We start from the raw sequence: 27,600 nt of genomic DNA, 5'->3' as shown, positions 1-27,600 counted from the left end.
TGTGTGAATTTAACACATTCCCGTAAAATAACAAATAATATTATTTATCTCATTTGCGTAAGAGACTAGGCATATATTAGCAATCGTCGCACACACACATACATCAACCAATAAAAATTTGGCGGGGGCAAGTCATGACAGAAGTGCATTGTGAAAAAAAAAATTCTACCTGCTACTACTTTTGTACTTATGAAAATTGATTGTTTCAACATTGGCGGTAACTGAGAAGGGCTGAACAAAAATGGCACCGAAAAGTAAATCATATACTGCAGGTTACAAGCTGGTTACCATCCTGTCCGGATTCAGAAAGGCTGGAATAATTTGAACTGCAACTGACGATGACTCTGACGTAAGCGACGTACCGATAGAAGAAGAAGCAGCACATTGTCTACCTTTGGAGTTGGCAGAGTTGTTTAGAAGCGACACCGAGGAATAAGATTTCATCGGATTTAGTGATTAGGAGTGACAGATTGTTTGGTAAACGTGTAGCATGGTCTATATGTTATAGTTATTTGAAAGACTCTTACCATAATATGTTACGTTAACATACCAGGCACCTTCTCAGTTGGTTATTTATGCCTCATATAACGTACACTTATTCAGTCTGTTGTTCACTATTCTTCATTTATTTTAAATTGCCTTTCTATTTTCGGTGTTGGATTTTATCAAATACATTTCCCCAAAAAATGTGACTCATACTCTAGTGCAACTTATATGTTTTTATCCTTCTTTATCATGCATTTTCATGCCGGTGCGATTTATACTCCGGAGTGATTTATAATCCGAAAAATACGGTAGTTTAGGTTATCAGTAGATTTAAAATTATTGATGAATCATTGCATAAATATTTTTTTCAAAAATAGTACAATTCCTCATGGATGCAAATACGTGAGAGAAAATTAACCCCGGTCACACTGGCTTGGTTCCCCCTGCAGCAAGACGTCACTGCCAGTAGCCCAAAGATAAGACAATACAGATGAATCATTGATACACTTGACTAATGCAAAACTCTTCAAAAATACATTGACTTACATTTATTTTATTTTAACTTTTATATTTTGTCATGTTGGTTTTTATTGTAAACAAATTCAACCTTTAAAAGTTCATGCGTAGGTCATGCATGTGATATTATAAAATACTTCAAATTGCACCTCCATTTATTGTTTTGTGACCCAAGCAATTAAAAAAGAAAAATCCTTGTTCCCTGTCCAATCACACAGGATACACCTTATTTGTTTTCTTAAAAAAAAGAGGCTGTAGAGGATTTTGGGCCCCATTACACAGCCCACCACACCTGGGGGACCTGAAATTGTACCCACTTAACACCCTACACCAGGGGTGTCAAACTCAAATACAGAGTGGGCCAAAATTTTAAACGGAACAAAGCCGCGGGCCAAAGATAAACAAATTAACCTTTTAATAGGGACCCAAACAAGTTTTGCATTAAATATTGAACAAGCAAGGCTTATATAACTTTAGTGACATGCAAAATCCAGTTTCAAATAATAATAATAATAATTAAAAAAATATCAATGGCATATCAAATAAAATTGAAATACAAATGTTATGCCTTTTTTTCTATTTGCAATCTTCTGAGGTAAATATCAAATTTTTTCCACAGGCTAATAATACATTTGAAGATAAAATAACAATAATAAATTAACCAAACATTCAAGCCTTGAAGTAGCAAGAGAAAATGCATGAATAAAACGTAAATTATTGGTCAGTTTGCTGGAAGTTTCCCGGAAGAGTTAGTGCTGCAAGGGGTTCTGGGTATATATTCTGTTGTGTTACGGTGCGGATGTTCACCCGAAATGTGTTTGTCATTCTTCTTTGGTGCAGGTTCACAGTGTGGCGCATATTTGTAACAGTGCTAAAGTTGTTTATGCCGCCACCCTCAGTGTGACCTGTATGGCTGTTGACCAAGTATGCCTTGCATTCACTTGTGCGTGTGTGTGTGTGTGTGTGTGTGTGTGTGTGTGTGTGTGTGTGTGTGTGTGTGTGTGTGTGTGTGTGTAAAAGCCACAAATATTATGTGACACACTATTAGTATGGAGGAAAAGCGGACGTGACGACAGGTTGTAGAGAACGATAAAGGCAGTGTCTTAAATGCACGCCCCCAATATAGTTGTCCAGGTGAAAATCCGTAGAAATTCGGGAGAATGGTTGCCCCGGGAGATTTTCGGGAGGGGCACTGAACTTCAGGAGTCTACCGGGAAAATTAGGAGGGTTGGCAAGTATGAGTATTAGCGGTGAATGCGGTGTTACAGCGGTACCGACGCTGTATAACACCGGCGGGCCAGCTCTAATGCTAAATTGATATTGCCTCAAGGGCCAAATTAAATTACACGGTGGGCCAGATTTGGCCAGCGGGCCAGAGTTTGACACCCATGCCCTACACGGTGCACCTGCTTAAAATCTCATCTGGTGAAACCTTTATCGTGTGTCATTTTGTGAGATGAGTGTATCATCACACTTCTAGAATATAATTCATTCTTATCTTCTAGTACCTGCTGATCTGTATTTGGGATCTGCATTAATCCTGAAAAATTGCACGTGTCAGCCTCTGTAGTCCGTGCAACAACGTAGTCAATAAGCTTCTTCTTTTTCTCTATCTTCTTGTTATGGGACATTCATCCTCTGCTGTTGCCATTTCTAATATAAAGTAATGTAAAGTTATTTCTTTTATCTGTCAGTAAACTCGTCATGAAAGCGCTAAAACATACTGGTGGAGTGAGTTTACATTATTCACCCAAGGAACTTTAGTTATTAGAGAGTTCTGGTCGGACAGTTTTTCAAGGGACACATGTTGTTGTTTAAGGATGAGGAGATGCTGCTCCATTATTGATTGAAGTAAAGTCTGAATGTCATTAAAACAGTTAGCTCCATCTTTGGCACTTCTTCCACTCCTGTCCTTGCACGCTACACCGCTACAACAAAGATGACGGGGAGAAGACGCTGCCGAAGGTGATCCACGTAAATAGGACCGCCCACAAAACGGCGCATCCTGAACCCACTGTCAGAAAGTGGCTTGAAGATGATCTGTAAATCATAATCTATGCAACATTTTCACCAAAGAACCACCATTACATGATATGTAGACCACAAGGAAGAGTTTTACATTAAAAAAAAAAAAAATAATAATAATAATATGACCCTTTTAATGCGCCCTGTAATCGGTGCGCCTTATATATGAAAAAAGATAAATGATACACCTTTCATCGGCAGTGCGCCTTATAATCCGGTGAGCCCTATGATCCGGAATATCCGGTAGTAAAAAAGTTATTACCAAATAAAACATAGATGTTAATACAGGCTCAAGTGTGTACTGTTAGTTACCGGGCTGTAAATGCCATTAGGCTCTTCTATCTTGACAACATCCAGGATGTTATAAGGAACGTAGCCTGCCTGGCCACTACGATTCCGTAGTTTCCACCACTGTTTGTCGTCCTCTATCACCTGTGAGAGACACAATTAACATGACGGAAATCATACCTTTACAGTGTTTCTAACGTCAAAGTGTCATTATTGTTACCTCTAGAATTTCGTCCTGCAGCACTGACAGCTCGTTGGCATTCCGTGCCACAAAGTGGTAGCGGATTTTGGCATATTTCCGGGTGGGAGGCATCCCATTGTAAGACCTGTTCAGAGAGATAAGATACACGTTAGTCCTTTTATGTTGGTTTCGCTTAAGTGTAAATGACTTTATTTCTCACCCATTCAAGGACTGGGTTCCATAAAACTGCAAAACCAGATAAATTGTTAAGACTTTTGGATTTTTAAACTTGTTTTTCCATTCCATGCATTCCTCCATATTCACTTTTTTTCTATCCAACTCTTACATCATCAGAGGAGTGCTTCCTGTAATCAGGGCTGATGGGGGAACTCGGGGGCCCGTTGGGACCCTCTGTTTCCCACGGGGCCGTGTTGAAGAGCTCCGCTGGAGGCTCCCAGCCATTGCGGAACTTTGGATAGTAAGGAGGAGCACACTGATCCCTCGGCCATTCAGCTCTGAACAACAACAGAATTACGTTAGGCAACAGAGTTTACTTAAAGGTTATATTCACACCAATACAAACATGCGTGTTGCCACTCTAACACGTTTTTGTCCTTTTGGAAAAGTCAGGCCAGAGTGAAGGTTTCCAATTATTTTCCGATTATCTTTTTGTTAAAACCTTATTTAAAAGCAGAACAGGAAATTATTGACATACAGGTTTTGGTTTTATTTCGTGCAGAGATGAACCTATAACACGCATTGGTGATGATTAATGAGATTTCCTGACTTTTGTGTAAGAGTACACCAATTTTAAAGATAATTTAAACAATCGTGTGTCTAGTAAGGAGTGATTATTGATGATTTTAGCCTCATTGAATTACAAAATTGCATTAGCTTTTAATTATAATGGATACCTGGCTTTGAAATCATTAATATAAATGACAAGCATATTAAAGGTAAAGTTAAAATCCCAGCAATAGTCACATACCCAATAGGTGTGGTGAAATGATTCTCTGCATTTGACCCATCCCCACCCCTTGGGAGGTGAGGAGAGCAGTGAGCAGCAGTGGTTATTTTGGTGATTTAAACTCTAACGCTTTATGCTGAGTGCCAAGCAGGGAGGCAATGGTTCCCATTTTATAAATACATCCATTTTCTACCGCTCATTCCTTTTGGGGTCGCGGGGGGTGCTGGTGCCTATCTCAGCTACAATCGGGCAGAAGGCGGTGTACACCCTGGACAAGTCGCCCCCTTATCGCAGGGCCAACACAGATAGACGGACAACATTCACACTCACATTTACACACTAGGGCCAATTTAGTGTTGCCAATCAACCTATCCCCAGGTGCATGTCTTTGGAAGTGGGAGGAAGCCGGAGTACCCACGCAGTCACGGGGAGGACATGCAAACTCCACACAGAAAGGGATTTAACCCAGGACTACTCAGGACTTTCGTATTGTGATGCAGACGTACTAACTCCTCTACCACCGTGTTGTCCTACATACAAACCCTGAGTTGGAAAATTGTTTTAGAGGTAAATATCAATGGAACACAATGATTTGCAAATCATTTTCAACCCATATTCAACTGAATGCACTACAAAGACAAGATATTTGATGTTCGAACTCATAAACTTTGTTTTTTTTTGCAAATAATAATTAACTTAGAATTTTATGGCTGCAACACGTGCCAAAGTAGTTAAGAAAGGGCATGTTCACCACTGTGTTACATCACCTTTTCTTTTAACAACTCTCAATAAACGTTTGGGAACTGAGGAAACTAATTGTTGAAGCTTTGAAAGTGGAATTTTTTCCCATTCTTGTTTTATGTAGAGCTTTAGTCGTTCAACAGTCTGGGGTCTCCGATGTCGTTTTTTACGCTTTATAATGGGCCACACATTTTCGATGGGAGACAGGTCTGGACTGCAGGCGGGCCAGGAAAGTACCCGCACTCTTTTTTTAGAAAGCCACGCTGTTGTAACACGTGCTGAATGTGGCTTGGCATTGTCTTGCTTCGATAAGCAGGGGTGTCCATGAAAAAGACAGCGCTTTGATGGCAGCATATGTTGTTCCAAAACCTGTTTGGACCTTTCAGCATTAATGGTGCCTTCACAGATGTGTAAGTTACCCATGCCTTGGGCACTAATACACCCCCATACCATCACAGATGCTGGCTTTTGAACTTGCGTCGATAACAGTCTGGATGGTTCGCTTCCTCTTTGATGACACAATGTCGAATATTTCCAAAAACAATTTGAAATGTGGACTCGTCAGACCACAGAACACTTTTCCACTCTGCATCAGTCCATCTTAGATGATCTCGGGCCCAGAGAAGCCGGCGGCGTTTCTGAATGTTGTTGATAAATGGCTTTCGCTTTGCATAGCTGAGCTTTAACTTGCACTTACAGATGTAGTGAAGAACTGTATTTAGTGACAGTGGTTTTCTGAAGTGTTCCTGAGCCCATGTGGTGATATCCTTTAGAGATTGATGTCGGTTTTTGATACAGTGCCGTCTGAGGGATCGAAGGTCACGGTCATTCAATGTTGGTTTCCGGCCATGCCGCTTACGTCGAGTGATTTCTCCAGATTCTTTGAACCTTTTTATGATATTATGGACTGTAGATGGCTTCAAGGTGGAGGAGGGGTTAGTGTGTCTGCCTCACAATACAAAGGTCCTGCAGTCCTGGGTTCAATCCCAGGCTCGGGATCTTTCTGTGTGGAGTTTGCATGTTCTCCCCGTGAATGCGTGAGTTCCCTCCGGGTACTCCGGCTTCCTCCCACCTCTAAAGACATGCACCTGGGGATAGGTTGATTGGAAACACTAAATTGGCCCTAGTGTGTGAATGTGAGTGTGAATGTTGTCTGTCTATCTGTGTTGGCCGTGCGATGAGGTAGCGACTTGTCCAAGGTGTACACCGCCTTCCGCCCGATTGTAGCTGAGATAGGCGCCAGCGCCCTCCACGACCCCAATAGGGAATAAGCGGTAGAGAATGGATGGATGGATGGCACCCACCTGTTCCCAATTAGCCTGCACACCTGTGGGATGTTCCAAATTAGTGTTTGATGAGCATTTTTCAACTTTATCAGTATTTATTGCCACCTTTCTTAACTTCTATGTCACGTGTTGCTGGCATCAAATTCTAAAGTTAATGATTATTTGCCAAAAAAAAAATGTTTATCAGTTTGAACATCAAATATGATGTCTTTGTAGCATATTCAACTGAATATGGGTTGAAAATGATTTGCAAATCATTGTATTCCGTTTATATTTACATCTAATACAATTTCCCAACTCATATGGAAACGGGATTTGTACATACAGTATATAAGTATTTATTTTCATTTCTTTATATTATATCAACCAAAAATGTTTAAAATACTTTGTTGCAACATCAGGTAATATTCAAGTTCAGAAGATATGCAATTGCCTGCAATACATGTTTCTGTAAAAAAATTGAGCAACCAAATACATTTAGCCAGGAAGATGAAGTGCTTGGTTGACGCACGTTATCTTCAGGCGTGTGTGAACCACATGAAATTATGTGGCGGTGACCTAATATATCACTGTATTGAACGTGAGTGTGGTCTGTCTATCTGTGTTGGCCCTGCAATGAGGTGGACTTGTCCAGGGTGTACCCTGACTACTACATGGATGCAGCTGAGATAGGCTTCAGCACCCCCCGCGACCCCGAAAAGGACAAACGGTAGAAAATGGATGGATGGATAATGTACATTGGCTTTGTCAGGCTTCTGATTGGCCAAAATGTGCAAGCCAACCGAAAAACGGCTGTGGTCGTGTGGACATAGCCTATGGGCCTGATCTACTAAAGGTTTACGATTATTAAAACAGGTGCTGACTTGGTAGCTCATGCAAAGCTGATCTGAGCTTGTGCGCAGAGGATCCATTTAGCTGTCCTCGTGAATATGCAGAATATATACTCATCATCAGAACGCCCACAATACTAGGAGGAGAAAATGCATGTACAATAATTTAGCACACTCAACGTAATTTATCAAGACTAAAACTGTTCTGCGGTCGCTGTTTTTTGTCTTTTTTTAGTATGCTTAAGGACGTGCAAACCGGGAGTTGTGCAGGAATAGCTGCGAAAAACGAATCGGTTGCATTGCTGCTCCATCTTATGTATGCTGTCTAAAATAGAAATATCAGACTTATTGTCAATTTAGCAATATTAGTTTATCAGTGTATAAACTGCTGGACAACTTAAGAGCTGAATAAGACACATTTAATTGATGTGTTTGGTGTCTGCTGGCATTTTTTACTGTGCAAATGAATATGTGAATGAGTAATGTAAAGCGCTTTTGGTATATCAATCCAGGTCTAGTAAAGCGCAATGTAAATACAGAACATTCACCATATTTTGTCAATAATGCTAATTTTTTCATATATATGAAAACGAACGGAATAAGCATTTTCTTGCATCTGGAACATTCCAGCGCACGCTCGCAGTTAGTGGCAGCATCAGGATGCACTTTCAGCGCACAACAAAGTGGGTTCCGTTGGTGGTGCACCGCAGAACTGCTTCTATATTAGCCCGAAAAAGTGAAGGTTTTTGCCTGCTGCATGTTTCAAAACATAGCAAAACGCCACATGTAGGAGCATAACATAATTGTGCAGTAAATGAGTGTCTCCATGGTGACTGCCATATAGTACACACAAAAACCTAATTTGAATATGGCTGTCTGTATCACTGTTGCACCAGTTGTCAATTCTACACGCAGTCTTAGTAGATCACGCACAACACCCCCACAAATAGTGTATGCAATGTTATAGTTCCCACATTTTATATGGATCTTAGTAACGCAGGCCCTTGGTGTGACTCTTTTTAAAATATGCAGAGTAGTGACTAAGAACCTTGGTTTGGTCCATCCTTCCCCAAGAAGCCCGAAGATGGTGGCCTCTTTAGGGGACAGGTGACCATGCAGGAAGTCGACAGCATCTTTGGAGAGGTGGGGGGAGATAATAGAACGCGCCAGCTCAGGACTCCCACAGCTTTGCAGCACCTGTGCACATAGGTAAAAAGATGTTTGTTAACATTCTTATTAAGTTGTTTTGTTTTGAGGACACAAGTGTCAAACTCCTGGGCCGAGGCCCAGATCTGGCGCATTTTTTTGACGAAATGTGCATACACTAGTGTGACAGCAAAGTGGGTGAAGTGTCTTGCCCAAAACACAACAACCGTGTCTTGAATGGCGGAAGCTGGGATCGAACCTGCAACCATTGAGTTGCTGGCATGTCCGCTCTACCATCCGAGCTAAGCCAATCCCAATATTCTTTTATATACTCACTGTTACAAGCATGTGAAGGTAGCCGTAATTGATGTGCCCACCAAATAAAATGAGTTTGACAACTCTGTTTTAGAATATTAAAAATAGTTGTGCTATATTTACGGTAAATCACAATGTTCACCTCTGTGCAGCCTTTCCAAATGCATCCTTTATTATTGAGTTATTCATTGGTCATAATAATAATGGATTAGATTCACATAGCACTTTTCTGGACACTCAAAGCGATTCACAGAGCAGTGACGACACATTTTTCATTCACCCCACATTCACACAATTATGGTGGTTAGCATCATTGGTAGCCTCAGCTGCTCTGGGGTAGACTGGCATAAGCATGGCTGCCAATTTGTGCCTACACCCCCTCTGACCAAACACCAAACTTTCTTTCACATTTTTACACAGGTCTAAGCGACACTGGAAGCCAAATGGGTAAATTGTCTTGCCCAGAGACACAACCGTCGTTACTAGGATAGCGGAAGCTGGAATCGAACCTAGAACCCTCAAGCATAGCTCTCTTCCATCTGAGCCATATCGTCCCAATGTAAGAAATGTAAATAAAAGGTATTTATTTGTAAAGAAAGCTTTTTTGGGGGGCTTTCAGAGTGATTTACATTGTGTCCAATCCCTACTTTATATGTACAGCAGTCTCATAACTATAAGTAGATATCATAACTACAACTAATATCATTTACTTAACCCGAAACCAATGAAGTTGGCATGTTGTGTAAATCCTAAATAAACACAGAATACAAAGATTTGCACATCCTTTTCAACCTATATTCAATTGAATAGACTGCAAAGACAAAAGACTTAAAGTTCGAACTGGAAAACCATCCGGATTGTTATAGGCGCAAAGTTCAAACGCCAACATCTGTGATGGAATGGGGGTGTATTAGTAACCAAGGCATGGGTAACTTACACATCTGTGAAGGCACCATTAATGCTGAAAGGTACATACTGTCAAACATTGACTTGGACGTGGGTTGTTTCTGCGACGCAAAGAATAGTTGGCACGAGCCAGATGTGAATGTGAGTACATTCTTTATTTATACCGTAGTAAACTACCAAAGAAAAGGCAAACAAAAGGCGCTCACAAGGAGGTACAAACACTGGTCTATGAAAAAACCACAGACTAGTAAAGAGGCTACAAACTATAAACATGAACAAAAACACTTGCACTGTGGCATGAACAACAAAACTTACGTGGCGTGGACAAAACGAACAGCATAGCATGGCATGAAGCAGATGAGGAATATGGGTATGTATGTAGGAAGTTGCCAGGCCGACTACCTGGTAACTGTGGCTTAAATACTAGGCTATGAAAATTAACAAACAGGTGTGAGGGCTGAGGGCAGGCGCGTGACATGAGGGCCAGGTGACAATTTATGAGTTGTCATGGTAGCAACACAAACCAGGAAGTGCAAAACAGGAACTGAGTGTCCAAAAAACAAAACATAACATGACCAAAACAAAACATGATAAATAGGCGTGATACATACAGGTTTTGGAGCAACATATGTTGCCATCCAAGCAACGTTATCATGGACGCCCCTGCTTATTTCAGCAAGACAATGCCAAGCCACGTGTTACAATAGCATGGATTCACAGTAAAGGAGTGCCTGCTTTAGACCAGCCTGCTAGTCATCCAGACCTGTCTCGCATTGAAAATGTGTGGCTCATTATGAAGGCTAAAATACCACAATGGAGACCCTGGACTGTTGAATAACTTAAGCTGAACATCAAGCAAGAATGGGAAAGAATTCTACCAAACAAAGCTTCAAAAATTGGTCTCCTCAGTTCCCAAACATATGCTTGTCAGGAACTGCTGGTGACGAACCCCAAGATGCAGAGATGGCAAGTTTGTTGAAAGGAAAACATGACTTTTAATGTTAAAAATAAAATGCAGACAAACAGGAATCAGGAACCAGGAAACAGGCAAACTGGAAACAACAGTTCGAACATTAAATATCTTGTCTTTGTTGTCTATTCAATTGAATACAAGTCGAAAAGGATTTGCAAATCATTGTATTCTGTTTTTATTTACCAATTACACAATGTGCCAACTTCACTGGTTTTGGGTTTTGAACATTAGTTGGAGTTACAGCGAACAAATTTGTAACAAAAACGTGCTCTAGTTTATTCAGTCACAGAGTGCTGACTACATGTTGAATGAGGGCTTTAAAATGCTGCTGCTTTATCTCAAGCGTATCAAGCAAATTTGGAGTGTCCGGGTAAAAGTTCAGCACGTCTATGCAAAGTCAATCACAGCAGCTTGCTTCTTTCCAGCAGGGTGTGGTTCGAGTGTGATAATCCTATGTTACGTGTGTGTGTGTGTGTGTGTGTGTGTGTGTGTGTGTGTGTGTGTGTGTGTGTGTGTGTGTGTGTGCGTGTGCGTGTGTGATAACCACATTGCTTCAAATAGGGTAGCAGAGAATGGTGCAGTTTAAAAAAAACACTTGTTCATCTACACAATGGCATGGAATACTATAAACATAAATATTTAGCTCTTACCAATTCCAAAGGGCCGAAAAGGAAATGCACCAACTCTGACGCACTTGGATTCTGGACGTGTTTCTTCAGTTTGGCCTGTAATGGATCCAGTGCCAGAGCCAATGAGAACTGAAACCATGATGAGAACAAAAAAAGGTGGCTTAGAAGCTGTGATATCTCACCAAGAGGTTGAAGGCCAGCTTGAGTTTCTGCAGGCTATCAATGAACTCTTCTTCAGAGGGGGGCTTGGCTCGCAGGGTCAGCATGCCCTCTGTGAACAAGCAGGCAAAAACAAAAACAATGAGCACTTTCATAGTATTACCAGCAGTCTCTCACTCTTTGGCCACAGTAAAATGACATTCTGGTAGGAAACTGGATGAACCTTAACACTGAACTAGATGAGGCAATTCCTGAATGAAATGCGTGTGAATGCTCCAATGATGAAGTTTGAACTGAAATCCTGGATTTTTTTTTTTAGAATTGTTGAAGTAAAACACGCAATTTCCAAACAGGCTGAATATTTTGAAGTTGGAACAGTTTGAATGAAATGAAAAATGTGGGAGTTGGGGAACTTTGAAGAATGCCCCATTGAGTTCAACGGGAATTTCCCCAAAATTTGGGAATTTCATAAAAATATGATTTTTTTTTTTTAAATGTGAAAACACTTGAATGGTCTGAATGAGTTGAAATAGTTGGCGTTGAAATTTTTCAAATCGGTCGAGAAATGTTGAAGTCGTAACATGTTGAATTGAGAAGTGGTACTACAGAATTCCTGGAATTTTGGGAAAACCAAAAGTTTTTCCAGTTCAAAAAACCACTTTGTTTTTGTCCTGATTAAGAGGAATGTTTTGATGGTAAAACGGTTGAACGGTTGAGCCAGAAAAAAGGGCTTTGGAAAAGCAGGAATTCTGGAAAATCCTGGAATTTTTTTTTACTTGGAAAAATTATAGTTTGAATTTCTAAAATGTTGGAATGTGTTGAAGGTGGAATGGTTTGAATAGGTTGAAACATGTGAAAATGGTGAAAGTTTGAAAAATGGCCAATTCATTTTGAATGGGAAAAATGTCCCAAAAAAACCTGGAATTCTGGAAAATCTGGGAATTTTTGGAATTTGTCAAGGGAAACCCCGCTATTCCCGAATAGGCTGAACAGTTTGAAGTTGGAACGGTTTGAATCGGGGGAAACGTGGAAGAAGAAGAAGAAGAATACGTTGAAGTTGAAAAATAGATGAATTTTGGTTTAGAAAACCATATGTGTGAATGCTTTGGAGCATTCACACAATTACCATCTGTGCTAAAAGTTCGGTCAACCAATAAGTAATAATAAGTGTATAGCTTTACTTTTGTTGACTGCTGGGGACATAAGCAAGTCTGTTTACCATAATGCCTTCTCAACCTGGAATCCATCTTGTTTGTATATAGCAATATTTAACAGGGGGAGGTTGGGATCTAGTCTGCTAATAAATCGTATCCACATTAGATCCAGATAAGAAAACAATCTGTAAATCAAAATATGACATTTTCTTTGAAATCTTCAAATTCATGTATACCAGGGGTGTCAAAGTCATTTTAGATTGGGGGCCACATAGAGAAAAATCTACTCCCAAGTGGGCTGAACTAGAAAAATTACAGCATGGTAACTTAAAAATAAAGATGTGGGGAGGTGTGGCCTGCGGGCCTGCCACGGAACGGGGTGTGTCAGGACCCGCCTTGAAGACTGCGACAGGTGCGTAGGTGGCCCAGGTGGCTCTTGTTATCTAATCACCTGTCGCCTTTATTGGCAGCAGCCGTGAGGAAACGAGTAGTTGGAGTTGGGGGTGCTGCTGAGAGACACGAACACAGAAATGACACTGTGCTGAAAAGCAAAAGACTTTGCATCATGGAAGTAAAATAAAACAGTGTTATATCCTGAATTCCTGGCAGTCTGTGGTGGTCTGAAGAACCCACTAGAGGGCAACTTCTACAAAAGACAACTTCAAAAAATACAACAAGCACATTCTGAAAATGTACAAATCATAAGGTTGTTGGGGTTTTTTTACACTTACATCTTGCGGTTAATAGCATTCTATCTTTATTTGTTGTTATTTATATTTTCTGAATAAATGATGTGATAATGTTCATCAGTCAACTCAATGGTGTTAATTTTCAATCCATCAAGATAAAAAATAATATCAAAATCAAATTACAGGATGTTATTTATGTAGTTTGCTCGTTTTCCTCGACTGGTGCACTAACATTATGTGGTTTATTTAAATTTTTTTTACATATGTATCATAATCTACAAAAGATACAATGAATTGCTATTGTGACATCTAGTGGACACATTTATAACAGTTGTTTCTTTCATTCAAAAATGTTGGCAAATTTTTATACGTAGCAAACTCATCCCACGGTTTGGATGGAACCTGTTCGCGGGCCGTACGTTTGACACCCCTGATGTATACTGAAGTAGCTCCAGAGTTGAGAAACAAAATCTCTGAATAGAGAAATGTCTTGCATGCAGTAAAAGTGTCACATGACACAAAAATGCTGCTGTAAGAGAGTTGAAACATCACTCAAAGTCAACGTATTTGGGCGGTATTCTTAATTTGCTCCTTCAAATAGTGCATGGGCACGTTTTTAATGTTATGTCTTCCACAACGCAAACAGCCATTTCAATTCATATTCCCACTATGAAACAAAAAAGTAATACTAATGATAATAATACTCATGCAATGAAATCAAGTGTTTGCTTTATGACTTAAGAAAAGCCATGCGAGTGTTTATGATCACACACATGCATCAGTGGACACAAAGAGATACAAACGTGGCTGCGTGAACAATACCAGACATATTGTCACTTTGCTGTTGCCACCAAAGAAGAAGAAAGGGAGACAGACCTGCTGGTCCTTTCTTCTTATTCTTCTTACTCTTGTTGCGCTGGTTGAGCTGGGAAAATGCTTCGTTGGCCTTTTGAACCCGCGCCACAAAAATCTCAATATCGTCCAGTGCAGAGTTGAGGATTTGCTGAAGGACAAGAAGAAGAAGATGGCGTCACAAAGGAACTTATTTGTCTGACTCCGCCCTTGGTTGTGGTCCTATTTTAGTTTTTACTATTACTTATCTATTATTATATAATATACCATAGTAAATACAAACATATTAAATATTATCTATGCCCCACTTAATCCTTAAGATTAGCCGATCAGCTGCTACTGACGGTCCCTGACACAAGGCTGAAGCTTAGAGGTGAGAGAGCTTTCGCTGCTGCTGCACCCAAGCTCTGGAACGACCTACCTCTGAGTGTTAGACAAGCCTCCTCTCTTCCTGTTTTTAAATCTCTCTTAAAAACATACTTTTATTCCTTGGCTTTTAACACTAAGTCATATACATCCTGCAATGGCGCCCCATTATACACCTGTTGTGAACCTGTTTTTATGTTTTATTTTTTATCATGTTCTGTTTGTGTTGTGTTGTTTGCTCGGTCTTCGTATTATCTTTTAACCTGTCCATTGTACAGCACTTTGGCTACCCCTGTGGTAAATTTTAAATGTGCTTTATAAATAAAGTTGATTTGATTGATTTAATTTATTTAATATTTTTTCACTTACTATTTTATATTTTTTATGTATTATTCATATATTCACTGTTCTGTTACAGATAACAAGGAAATGGGATACAATTGCTATGGTATGAAAAGGGGTAGAATTAAATAAACTCAGGTTCTACCTACTCCTTTTAGGATGTGCTGTAATGAAACATCTGGAAATATGTGATGCATTACATTGTATCGTATGCATGTTGGAATTAAACTGAACTGAACTAAACTGAATCATTAGTAGACTGCTGAAGGCCCCCCATCTAATGTGATTTCCCACACTCAGTCAGTTTACGTGCACTAAAAACATATTGTTGACTCACCGTATTTTTCGGACTATAAGTCGCAGTTTTTTTTCATAGTTTATACTCAGGAGCGACTTATGTGTGAAATTATTAACACATTATCGTAAAATATCAAATAATATTATTTAGCTCATTCACGTAAGAGACTAGACGTATAAGATTTAATCGGATTTAGCAATTAGGAGTGACAGATTGTTTGGTAAACGTACAGCATGTTCTATATGTTATAGTTATTTGAATGACTCTTACCATAATATGTTACGTTAACATACCAGGCACCTTCTCAGTTGGTTATTTATGCCTCATATAATGTACACTTATTCAGCCCGTTGTTCACTATTATTTATTTATTTTAAATTGCCTTTCAAATGTCTATTCTTGGTGTTGGGTTTTATCAAATGCGACTTATACTCCAGTGCGACTTATATGTTATTTTCCCTTCTTTATTATGCATTTTCGGCAGGTGCGACTTATACTCCGGGGCGACTTGTACTCCGAAAAATACGGCACTTTGGTTGAAAATAGATTTTTAAAACACATAGAAAAAACATGATAAGGTTTTTCATGCAGCATGCAGCTTGTGATGTTTCCAAGATTTTGTATGGAAAACACTTAAATAAGGTTTGTGACTTTTTAAAAATGGGATTATCATATCTTTTTAGGATTGTAAACTAGAGATGTCCTATGATGGCTTTTTTGCCGATATCTGCTATTCCGATATTGTCCAACTCTTAATTACCGATTCCGATAACAACCGATACCGATATAGACAGCCGTGGAATTAACACATTGTTATGCCTAAATTTGTTGTGATGCGCCGCTGGATGCATTAAACAATGTAACAAGGTTTTCCAAAATAAATCAACTCAAGTCATGAAAAAAATGCCAACATTTTATTATTGAAGACACAAAGTGCCTTTTTTTTTTTTTTTAACATGCCTCAAAACAGCAGCTTCGAATTTGGGGCATGCTCTCCCTGAGAGAGCATTAGGGGGTTGAGGTGGGCAGGGTTGGGGGGTGGGGGTTTGAGGTGGGTGGGGTTGGGGGTGGAGGGTTGAGGTGGGGGGAAAGGGGTAGTGGGGTGGGGTATATTGTAGCGTCCCGGAAGACATAGTGCTTACAAGGGTTTTTGGGTATTTGTTCTGTTGTGTTTATGTTGTGTTACAGTGCAGGTGTTCTCTCGAAAGGTGTTTGTCATTCTTGTTTGGTGTGGGTTCACAGTGTGGCGCGCATTTGTAACAGTGTTAAAGTTGTTTATACAGCCACACTCAGTGTGACCTGTATGGCTGTTGACCATGTGATGGTGGTTCTTTGGTCAAAATGTTGCATAGATTATGGTTTTTAGACCATTTTCAAATAGCTTGGGCGTCTCTTCAGGATGTGCCGTTTTGTAGGCGGTGTTATTTACGTGGCTCACCTTCGGCAGCGTCTTCTCCCCGTCATCTTTGTTGTAGCGGTGTAGCGTGCAAGGACGGGAGTGGAAGAAGTTTTCAAGTGGAGCTAACTGTTTTGATGACATTTGGACTTTACTTAAATCAATAATGGAGCAGCAACTTCGCATCCGTGGCTCATAATGCAACAACAACGCCGTAAATGTGTCCCGTGAAAAAACGTCCGACCGGAACCCTCTACTATCTAAAGTTCTGAAAATTGTGTAAAACCACTACAGGTTTTAGTGCTTTGAGAGCTAGTCGATCGACAGATATAAGTAAGAACTTTGCGCTACTTTATATTAGAGATGGCAACAGCAGAAGAAGAATGCCACATAAGAAGGTATAGAAAAGAAGAAGCTTATGACTTTGCTGTCGGCACGGACTACAATTACGGCTGTCCGCACATTTTCAGAACGTATGCAGTTCCCAAATACACATCAGCAGGTACCAGAAGGTAAGTAAAGTTGGTTTTCGATAATATTGCGAACCAAAATGTTAGGTAATATGTCTGCCAATAAGTGCCATTTTGCGGTCCTTACACGCACCATGATAACACTTGTATGTTTAATGTGCCGGCAATCCATCAAGCAGTCCGGCTTCAGAACTTATCGAAGTTGTACTGAAAACATTTTGACAGATTTTTGAGCGCTGTGTGTAATGTTCTATATTCTCAATGGAACATTCAAAGTTTTGGTGTTGTTTACTGCCATCATATTGCAACCTACACGTATCTCTTATGTGTGACTCCCATCTACTGGTCACACTTATCATTAAACCATGTACCAAATAAAATTGTTTCGAGGACAGTAAGCACAACCAAAATGATGCCATACATTAGGTGCACGGGGTTGTAAGGCGCACTGTCGATTTTTGAGAAAGTTAAATTATTTTAAGTGCCCCTTATTGTCTGAAAAATACAATAATCATAATAATACACTCTTATTATATGAGGTATCATTACATAATTTGTGCATCTGCTTGGGGTTGATGGGGAACTTCACTTTTTGGGAATTGTGCCTAAAGGTTGGTAGATTTCCAATTAAATGTTCATTGCATGTATTTACACACGTGATTAATGAAGGAATACTCACCACATCCTTCTCAATGCGCTGGGCCAACCTTTCATGTGATTCTGGGTCATTTTGTGCAGAGATTCGTCTTTCTGCACCCAAATATACACACAAATTAGACATTATGAAAGATTTCCTGTATTTTAGTGCACAGGAGGTACGTTCATGCACAACTAATAATGTCTATATACTCCATTCATTCATCCATTGTGCATCTAATACAGGGGTGCACAACTAATATTAATGTATGTACACTCCATCCATACATTTTCTACTGCTTTTCTCTCTTGGAGTCGTGGGGGTGCTGGAGCCTATCCCAGCTGCATTCGTGCGGAAGGTGGCGTACACCATGGACAAGTCACCACCTCATCACAGGGCCAACACAGATTGACAGACAACATTCACACTCACATTCACACACTATGGCCAATTTAGTGTTGCCAATCAACCTATCCCCAGGTGCATGTCTTAAGAGGTGGGAGGAACCCGGAGTACCCGGAGAGAACCCACGCAGTCATGAGGATAACATGCAAACTGACCCCTTTGCCACTGTGCTGCCTCATCTGTATGCACTATAAAATACATTTTCAAAGGTGACTGTAGATGAACTAGATGATATTATACAATAACATTCAATCATGTAGTACATTCAGAGCAGAAAACATTACCCAACATAAACAACATGTTAGTAGCTTTTCTGTTCAGAACCACTCAGACCAGGGGTCGGCAACCCAAAATGTTGAAAGAGCCATATTGGACCAATACTACAAAAACGAAATTCTTCTGGAGCTGCAACAAATTTAAAGGTTTGTATGAGTCTTATAATGAAGGCAGCACAGGATGTACGTGTTTATATTAGCAATACTAGCCTACTATCAAAATGACTGTTTCGCAGGCTGACACAAATTTGTGTTGACAGAAATGTTGGAATGTAATATTTATTCTACACATTTTTGCCACATTGGAAAACATCAGTAAATCAGAAGCTTCTCAGAGGGTGAGATAACTCCTGCAAAATACTGCCTTAGAATGGCCAAAGGTATAAATATGTGTCTCCAGGTTAAAGGAAAGAGCAGACTGTCTTCTTCTAATGGTTTTATTACAATCTTTGGAAAGCTGGGTAATGTTTGCTGTTGTCTGGAACAACATGGCAACAACAAACAACTATCAGAAATGCAGCCAATATTACATACAGATAATATTTCATAAGGCATGCAAATATTAATTAAATACACTGAGGACATAAGTAAAGGAAATGTAATAAGCTCAAATACACCTACAAACGAGGCATAATGATGCAATATGTACATACAGCTAGCCTAAATCGCATGTTAGCATCGATTAGCTTGCAGTCATGCATTGACCAAATATGCCTGATAAGTACTCCAGCAATTCAATAAAATCAACACAGTTAACCTTTGTGTATTCAAGCACAGCATAAAATGTTTGGTGGACAAAATGAGACAAAGAAGAAGTGGCATAAAACACGTCTTACTGTGGCAAGGTCGGAGAAAGTTGTACATGTAAACAAAATACGATGATTTCAAGGATCGCTGAAATTAGTAGGACAAAACGCTGCTTGCCAAATACTCTCATCAGTGAAGCATGTTTAATATAAACAGTGGGATTTCTAACAATTAGGAATGGCTGTGTCATGTTTGTTCTCCGACAGAAAATATATTAAAACTAAAACATTTTTTTTCTTCATCTTTTTCCATTTTCACAAATCTCTGAAAGAGGTCCAGGGAGCCACAAGGGCGGCGCTAAAGAGCCGCATGCGGCCTTAGAGCCGCGTATTGCTGACCCCTGACGTAGACAATTAACATTCATAGTAGTTCAATTCAAATTAGATTAGTGTGTGATGTAAAACACCAAATACATTTAACAATCGGTGTCGCCTTGAAACAGAAATAAAACAAGACGTAATATAAAAAGCTTCATGCAACAGTACATAACAGCAAGACTGTTAATATACAAACAGAACGGGTTCATACTTTTTATAGTGTATTTTTGTCTAATTTTATACCATTATAAAATCATCTTTTACACTCACCTTGTGGGTTTGGGGCAGCGACGCGTCCCTTTGCAAGAGGCGGGGGCCCCTTTCGGGGTGACTTTGGGAGAATGGTCTCCCTCTGATGCTTCATCTTCTCCTGGTTGATTCTGCAAGAGGAAGAAATAATTGACACCTTCTAATACCCGAATATTAATGTGTGTGTGTGGGTGTGTGCGTGCGTGCGTGCGTGTGCGTGCTGGCGCCTCTCACTTGAGTGTGTGCAGCCGCATTTTCTTGCCATGTTTGTTGTCTCCGAGGGCACTGTCTATATCTGCGTGGACCAAGTCAGCCTAGGTCACAGAGAGACACAGTGGATTCAAATATTTCTAAATATTACTGTCATAATAATCCCAAATTATTTTGTGTGAGTGACAGGAAGAAAAGCTCTGACTTGCTTGGGTAGAAAGCTATTTGTTGGTTTGCATGTATAAAGAAAGCCCTGTCCACACGAATACTGATTTTTTGTTTTAAATGCGTAGACTTCTCGGTGAAGGATTTTATTCTTATAAACTCAGCTTTTCGAAAAGTATGGCCAGAGTGGAGATTTTCAAAATGTCCGTATTCAGCATTTGTATGTGCATGGGTAAAATGGGGCTTTTTGTTTTGTGTAATACGAAATGTGTCATGACCCTGCATTGCTTGTGTGCGTGTACATTGTTAGTGTTGCTTTTGTGTTTATATGAAGCGATGTGCTGCTGGCATGTTTTTATCTGCATATTTTTTCATTTATTAACCCATAGTCTGCGACTAAGCCAAAAAGCATTTATAATGCCTAATAAATGATATATGGGTTGTACTTGTATAGCGCTTTTCTACCTTCGAGGTACTCAAAGCGCTTTGACACTACTTCCACATTTACCCATTCACACACACATTCACACACTGATGGAGGGAGCTGCCATGCAAGGCGCTAACCAGCACCCATCAGGAGCAAGGGTGAAGTGTCTTGCTCAGGACACAAGGGACGTGACGAGGTTGGTACTAGGTGGGGATTGAACCAGGGATGTAATGTAAAAGAATGTGATGTAATGTTAATTCCACAGTTGTGGAATTAACAAAACTTAATCCAAAAACAGGATTAAGTTTTTGGATCATTAAATTACTTTTTTTTCCCTGCACATCACTCGCAGTCTCTGCATCTTGGGGTCACGTCAGCGATACCAGGCTGCAATTGTGACAAAATGTGCGACATTACTACACGTAGTTAAACCTTGTTTAACAACACGGAGTTCTTGACCTACAGGTGTTGGTTTAATTTTGGGCAGACGTGCATGCCTGTGCCCAACGTTCCCTCTAAAGTACGCGCATGTGCAATTGCACACCGCTCACGAGTCCACTGCGCACGGCAGATCTAGGCCGCGCCCAAATGCGAATAAAAAGATAAGCGCATAACAGTGTGCACGTCTGCCGTCGCTCACATGTGCGCCACTGAATGCTCAAGGAGTTTTGCCGTTTGCTCACACATATGAAAAATTGGAGGGAAAAGTGCCTGTGCCCTATAACATGCAGAGGTGATTAGAAAAATACTTTTATGATGTTTGGGGCTTCATGTAAGTGTGCGCTAAAAAATAATGTACACATCATTGTGCCTCTAATGCAGGGGTGTCAAACTCATTTTAGCTTCGGGAGGAAAATCTATTCGCAAGTGGGCCGAAATGGTAAAATCATGGCATGTTAACCTAAAAATAAAGACAACTCCAAGTTGTTTTCTTTGTTTTACTTTGGCCAAAAATAGAACAGGCACATGAAAACGTACAAATCACAAAATAATCCCCTGGAAAAACATTGCAAGGTTGTTGAAAATTCTGAGGAAATTGGCACAGCTTTAAAAACACAACGGGTTTGGACCTTATCTCAGTGTATCTACAAAACCAGGATTAAACTATGAGTCAAAGTCTTTCTGGGATTGAACAAAAAACACAACATGCAAACTCTTCTTGGTATGAAATACCTCCTTTGTCATGTCCATGAATCAATCCAGTGCTAACTCAACAATCCGTAAGAAACGGAGGTAAAAACTATTGAAAAGAGTTATGTTCACTTTTCTCGTGTTTGTCAGAGACATTTTGGGGGCAACGAGGGTGCCAAATTACGATGTGTTTCAAGCAGAAGACATAAAACGGCAGGTTTTAAGTTTCAAGTGGGTTGAGGAGGAGGAGCCACTGTCACCCTTTACTGTTTACCTCTTGCCTGGCTCCAGTATAAATTGTTTGCTTGCCAAACAGAATTGCTATTGTGACAACCAGTGGACACAAAAAGAACAGCAGTTTCTTTTGTTAAAAAAAGAAGAAAAAAAAAGCAGCTGATTTTATTACTTGGCAAACGCATCACGCGGGGAGGATACAACCTATTTGCGGGCTGTATGTTTGACACCCCTGATCTAATGTATCACTATTTTGATGACCAAACAGCATTGTGTGACTGAGTTAGCCGTGGTAGCTTGTTCTGGCTTCTGATTGGCCAAATCGCGTTTTTAAGAATGAATTTAATGATTCAGATTTTTTTTTAATTACAGCAACATAAACACTGTGGACGGCTTTGGAGAGCTGGGAGAGTGGCCGTGCGAGCAACCTGAGGGTTCCTGGTTCGATCCCCACCTTCTACCAAACTCCTCATGTCCGTTGTGTCCTTGAGCAAGACCATTCACCCTTGCTCCTGATGGGTCGTGGTCAGGGCCTTGCAGGACAGCTCCCGCCATCAGTGTGTGAATGAGTGAATGTGCACTATTATGTTAGATCCACTATGGACTGGACTTTCACAATGTTATGCTGGACCCGCTCAACCTCCACTGCACTGATCTCCCCAGTTTAAGAACAGCATTTCTCAAAGTGCATTTGCAGGAAATTTAGGGATTTCAACATCTACGGTCCATAATATCATCAAAAGGTTCAGAGAATCTGGAGAAATCACTCCACGTAAGCGGCATGGCCGGAAACAAACATTGAATGACCGTGACCTTCGATCCCTCAGACGGCACTGTATCAAAAACCGACATCAAACTCTAAAGGATATCACCCCATGGGCTCAGGAACACTTCAGAAAAACCACTGTCACTAAATACAGTTTGTCGCTACATCTGTAAGTGCAAGTTAAGGTCTACTAGACAAAGCGAAAGCCATTTATCAACAACATCCAGAAACAGCGCCGGCTTCTCTAGGCCCGAGATCATTTAAGATGGACTGATGCAAAGAGGAAAAGTGTTCTGTGGTCTGACGAGTCCACATTTCAAATTGTTTTTGGAAATATTCGACATTGTGTCATCCTGACCAAAGGGGAAGCGAACCATCCAGACTGTTATCGACGCAAAGTTCAAAAGCCAGCATCTGTGATGGTATGGGGGTGCATTAGTGCCCAAGGCATGGGTAACTTATACATCTGTGAAGGCACCATTAATGCTGAAAGGCACATACAGGTTTTGGAACAACATATGCTGCCATCTAAGCGCCGTCTTTTTCATGGACGCCCCTACTTATTTCAGCAAGACCATGCCAAGCCAAATTCAGCACGTGTTACAAAAGAGTATGGGTACTTTTCTGGTCTGCCCGCAGTCCAGACCTGTCTCCCATCGAAAATGTGTGGTGCATTATGAAGCGTAAAATACGACAGCGGCGACCCCGGACTGTTGAACGACTGAAGCTCTACATAAAACAAGAATGGGAAAGAATTCCACTTTCAAAGCTTCAATAATTAGTTTCCTCAATTCCCAAAAGTTTATTGAGTGTTGTTAAAAGAAAAGGTGATGTAACACAGTGGTGAACATGCCCTTTCCCAACTACTTTGGCACGTGTTGCAGCCATGAAATTGTAAGTTAATTATTATTTGCAAAAACCAAAAAAAATGATGAGTTTGAACATCAAATATCTTGTCTTTGTAGTGCATTTAATTGAATATGGGTTGAAAAGGATTTGCAAATCATTGTATTCCGTTTATATTTACATCCAACACAATTTCCCAACTCATATGGAAATGGGGTTTGTATATCTTTAACTTGTTATTGGTGTTCATGTGGACTAGTCTTAATCTCTACACATGAAAATTAGGGTTAGTTTTCGCTTCGACTACTAATATTGTGCTGGTGTACCTAATGTTGTGGTCAGTGTGTTTACTCATCAACGGCTACTGAAAGTGTTTTTTTTTTTCAGGCAAGTCCATAAGTAGTGAAATGTGACCTGACAATGCAGGCTTTTATGAATGGGATTAAAGGTCAAATTGGACCAATGGTGCACGAAGAATAAAAGGATGCCAACTGAGAAGCGTCCAAGGCAACACCCACCTCCACCTCGTCACAGTGGAAGAAGTGAATGTCTGGCTTGTGCTGCTCGTTGTCCTGGCACACCAGCAGCAGCATGGAAGCGTATCGCGTCTTATTCGATACGGCCTGACACATTTTGATGGTGCTAAGGGGGAAGTTTTCCAGCTCTTCCTGTGAGAGAAAACATATTGATATATCAAATGTGGCCAGTAAAACAAATGTTCCCATTTACAACGTACGGTGCATAAAAGTGTTAATAAACTTCTTAAGTGCACTTTATGTAAGCATGTGTATCAATGCTCCACCTGTGTGTCACAGTCCAGCAGCCTGACTGCCTTATCAGTGACTTGCAGGAGCACTTCCTGGGTCCATATTTTGTCTTTTGAATCAAGCAGGACTAGTTTCTTGATGGCGTCGTCCACGGTGATAATGGACTCGGCCTTGTCCATGATGAAGGTGGAGAGGTGCTGAGGGCAGAGAATGTAGAACAAAAGACAAAGTTTAACATATAGCATATTTTTCGGAGTATAGGTCGCTCCGGAGTATAATTCGCACCCGCCGAAAATGCATAATAAAGAAGGAAAAAAAAAACACATGTAAGTCGCACTGGAGTATAAGTCGCATTTTTGGGGGAAATTTATTTGATAAAATCCAACACCAAGAATAGACATTTGAAAGGCAATTTGAAATAAATAAAGAATAGTGAACAACAGGCTGAATAAGTGCACGTTATATGACGCATAAATAACCAACTGAGAACGTGCCTGATATGTTAACGTAACATATTATGGTAAGAGTCATTCAAATAACTATAACATATAGAACATGCTATACCTTTACCAAACAATCTGTCACTCCTAATTGCTAAATCCGATTAAATCTTATACGTCTAGTCTCTTACGTGAATGAGCTAAATAATATTATTTGATATTTTACGGTAATGTGTTAATAATTTCACACATAAGTCGCTCCTGAGTATAAGTCGCACCCCCGGCCAAACTATGAAAAAAACTGCGACTTATAGTCGGAAAAATACGGTAAGTTAAATAAAAGTAAACTATTTTGAATGAAGATAAATTAAACAAGTAAGTTACACATTAATAAAAAGTTAGTTAATTTAGCAATAATATGTCAACAAATTACTGGCTTTTATTGTGAAATCTACGTTGGATATGTTTGTTTAACCTTCTAAGACAGGGGTGCCCAAATTTTTTGGCTCGGGGGCCGCATTGGGTTAAAAGAATTTGGCATATATATATATATATATGTATATATGTATATATATATATATAGATATGTAAGGGTGCAATGATGTCACGCTATCGTTGGGAAAATGCATTTTTAGACGATATGATTTGCCTGAGCGGCTAGGAGACACCGGGAGTAACAAGCGGTAGAATATAGATTAGAAAGGACTGATTTAAAAAGGTAATATGTGTAATATATATATATATATATATATATATATATATATATATATATATATATATTTTTTTTTTTTTTTTTTTTACTTGGGACTTTAAGGACCCCTCCTCTAAGAGAAGTATCACCATAATGTCCAATATCAAAATACAGTAGTTTAGTAGGCCTGAATATTCATTAAAAACAAGGCAGAAGTTGTATTTAATAGTGTTGGCCTCTTTAACATTACACACAGTTTGAACAGTAACAATGTGTTTGAATATTTAATTAAGTCATTATTTGGCCACATACCACTGCTATAAACATGCTCATTGAGACACTCATATATACAGTAACTCATAAATTACCATTAACATCATACTTACATTACATAACTGTATGATGTAATTTACTTTCTTTTTCATTGTAGCATTTTAATTGTTATTTGCATTTTTTGTAAATTTTGTATCTATTTGAGGTAATACCAAAATAAGTTTTGGCTTAACAGATTTTTTGAAAGCGAAAACAGCAAAAAAAATGTATTTTTTTTTTAATTGCATCATATATTTTCAGTTGAAAATAATAAAATTGCAAGATATATTCAATATGTTATTTTCTTTTAATAAAACATGTTAAATCAAATCATTTGAGAAAATAAAAAAATGCATTTCTAAATCTTGAGTTAAAAGGAAAATATAGATAGATTGTATTTTATTGATTCCTTCAAGAGAGTTCCCCCTGGAAAATAAAAATGAAAATATAGAAGATGAACTGCAAAAATTCTACATTCACAAAGGAGGACATCAAAAATCTTATCGTCAAACTATACTATAACTGTGTCACTATAGTATTAGGCAGTTAGAATGTTCACAAATGTGTTTTAAAATAAAATATTAAGCCTTATTTAGATGTCAGCTGCAGGAGCTTGCAACAACAAAAAGTTCTACTATTCATAAGATAAATAAAAATGAAGATACATTGATTTCGAGATTAAACAATCAAAACCGTCTCATATCTTAACTTCCCTTAAATCCAACACAAACATAGATGGTCTTACCTCAACATGATACTGGGACGTCTCATGCATGATAAAATTGGAGTTAGAATATTTTTTTCTTTGCTCTGCAGAAAAGAAAAGAAACCAGTTTAGAAAATTGCTAAATTATGCATACTAACATTGACAACAACACTCGCCTGGGTACCACATGATGCACCAACCAGCAAAAGTGACAAGAGCGAGTGACAAGAGCGAATACACTTTTGTGTGTGTGTGTGTGTGTGTGTGTGTGTGTGTGTGTGTGTGTGTGTGTGTGTGTGTGTGTGTGTGTGTGTGTGCGTGCGTGCGTGCGTGTGTGTGTGTGTGTGTGTGTGTGTGTGTGTGTGTGTGTGTGTGTGTGAGCTGAAAAGACCAGCAGGGCAATAAGGAAGAAAAACCAATCTGGGTATGTTTATTTTTTATTGTTACCCTTAGTAAGGAAAGAGAATAATTATTTTGGAACGTCTCATGTTAAAAAAAAAAAAAGATGACTTTGCAGCAGCATGGGATAAAATAATTACAAAAAAAAAAAACACCTTAAAAAAATTATTTTCTACCAAACATTGACTCCCAAAAGAGTTGTGAAATGCATATCCGGGAAGTTAATTATTGAAAGTGCTATCAAATAGTGGTGTAACTTCATATCTTTTGTTGGCCATGCCTACATTAGTGCTCCATTTAAGCATTCAAAGGGTTTTAAAGCATATTCACAGGTAACAGAACCGTGCAAACATCCTCATTGTTATCATCACAAGTACATACGTATTAAGGCCAATAACAGAGTGTCAAGTCTACTTCAGCCTGTTTTGAAAAGCCCTAGTTAGCGGCCATCTATTGATCATACGGGCCATAAAAGTGCCACATATTACAAACACTGTTAGTTACATAAAATTTGGTTTATATTTAGTGGCCTTAAGAAACTTGCATACACTTTTGGCAAGTCTGTGAGAGAATTATGACTTGGCATAGTGCTACTTTTTAAATGTCCTCCCCAACATGGACAATGAAGTCCAACTGCTCTCCCCTTTTGGTGAAAATTATAACAGTCATAACTTCCTTCCAAATGCTCTGATCACGGTAAGGGATGGCATGCAACTGCTTTACTGCAGTGGTGCCCATATCGCCACCTTGTGGTGGCAAACTATCACAGTTATAGCTTCCATATACATGCCCCGATCCTTC

General features: G+C 39.5%; 1 protein-coding gene across 3 annotated transcripts in view; it reads right to left on the bottom strand.

Annotated features, from left to right (window-relative positions):
• Positions 1 to 27,600, bottom strand: part of eps8l2 (EPS8 signaling adaptor L2) — an 84,830-nt gene that overhangs the window by 10,421 nt on the left and 46,809 nt on the right. For all 3 annotated transcript variants that reach the window (XM_061917188.1, XM_061917187.1, XM_061917189.1), the window contains 14 exons: positions 26,440 to 26,504; positions 24,287 to 24,448; positions 24,003 to 24,152; positions 19,940 to 20,019; positions 19,727 to 19,836; positions 17,695 to 17,765; positions 14,168 to 14,294; positions 11,472 to 11,560; positions 11,311 to 11,385; positions 8,369 to 8,517; positions 3,843 to 4,011; positions 3,717 to 3,742; positions 3,536 to 3,641; positions 3,340 to 3,459 (listed from right to left, as the gene is read on the bottom strand). In XM_061917188.1, the coding sequence (XP_061773172.1) occupies positions 3,340 to 3,459; positions 3,536 to 3,641; positions 3,717 to 3,742; positions 3,843 to 4,011; positions 8,369 to 8,517; positions 11,311 to 11,385; positions 11,472 to 11,560; positions 14,168 to 14,294; positions 17,695 to 17,765; positions 19,727 to 19,836; positions 19,940 to 20,019; positions 24,003 to 24,152; positions 24,287 to 24,448; positions 26,440 to 26,504 (1,499 nt within the window). The remainder of the gene's footprint in view (positions 1 to 3,339; positions 3,460 to 3,535; positions 3,642 to 3,716; positions 3,743 to 3,842; positions 4,012 to 8,368; positions 8,518 to 11,310; positions 11,386 to 11,471; positions 11,561 to 14,167; positions 14,295 to 17,694; positions 17,766 to 19,726; positions 19,837 to 19,939; positions 20,020 to 24,002; positions 24,153 to 24,286; positions 24,449 to 26,439; positions 26,505 to 27,600) is intronic.

The sequence above is a fragment of the Nerophis ophidion genome, linkage group LG12 (assembly GCF_033978795.1).
Source record: "Nerophis ophidion isolate RoL-2023_Sa linkage group LG12, RoL_Noph_v1.0, whole genome shotgun sequence".
Classification (NCBI taxonomy): domain Eukaryota; kingdom Metazoa; phylum Chordata; class Actinopteri; order Syngnathiformes; family Syngnathidae; genus Nerophis; species Nerophis ophidion.
Note: the sequence above shows the minus strand (reverse complement) of the source record. Positions and strands in the feature narration are given on the sequence as shown.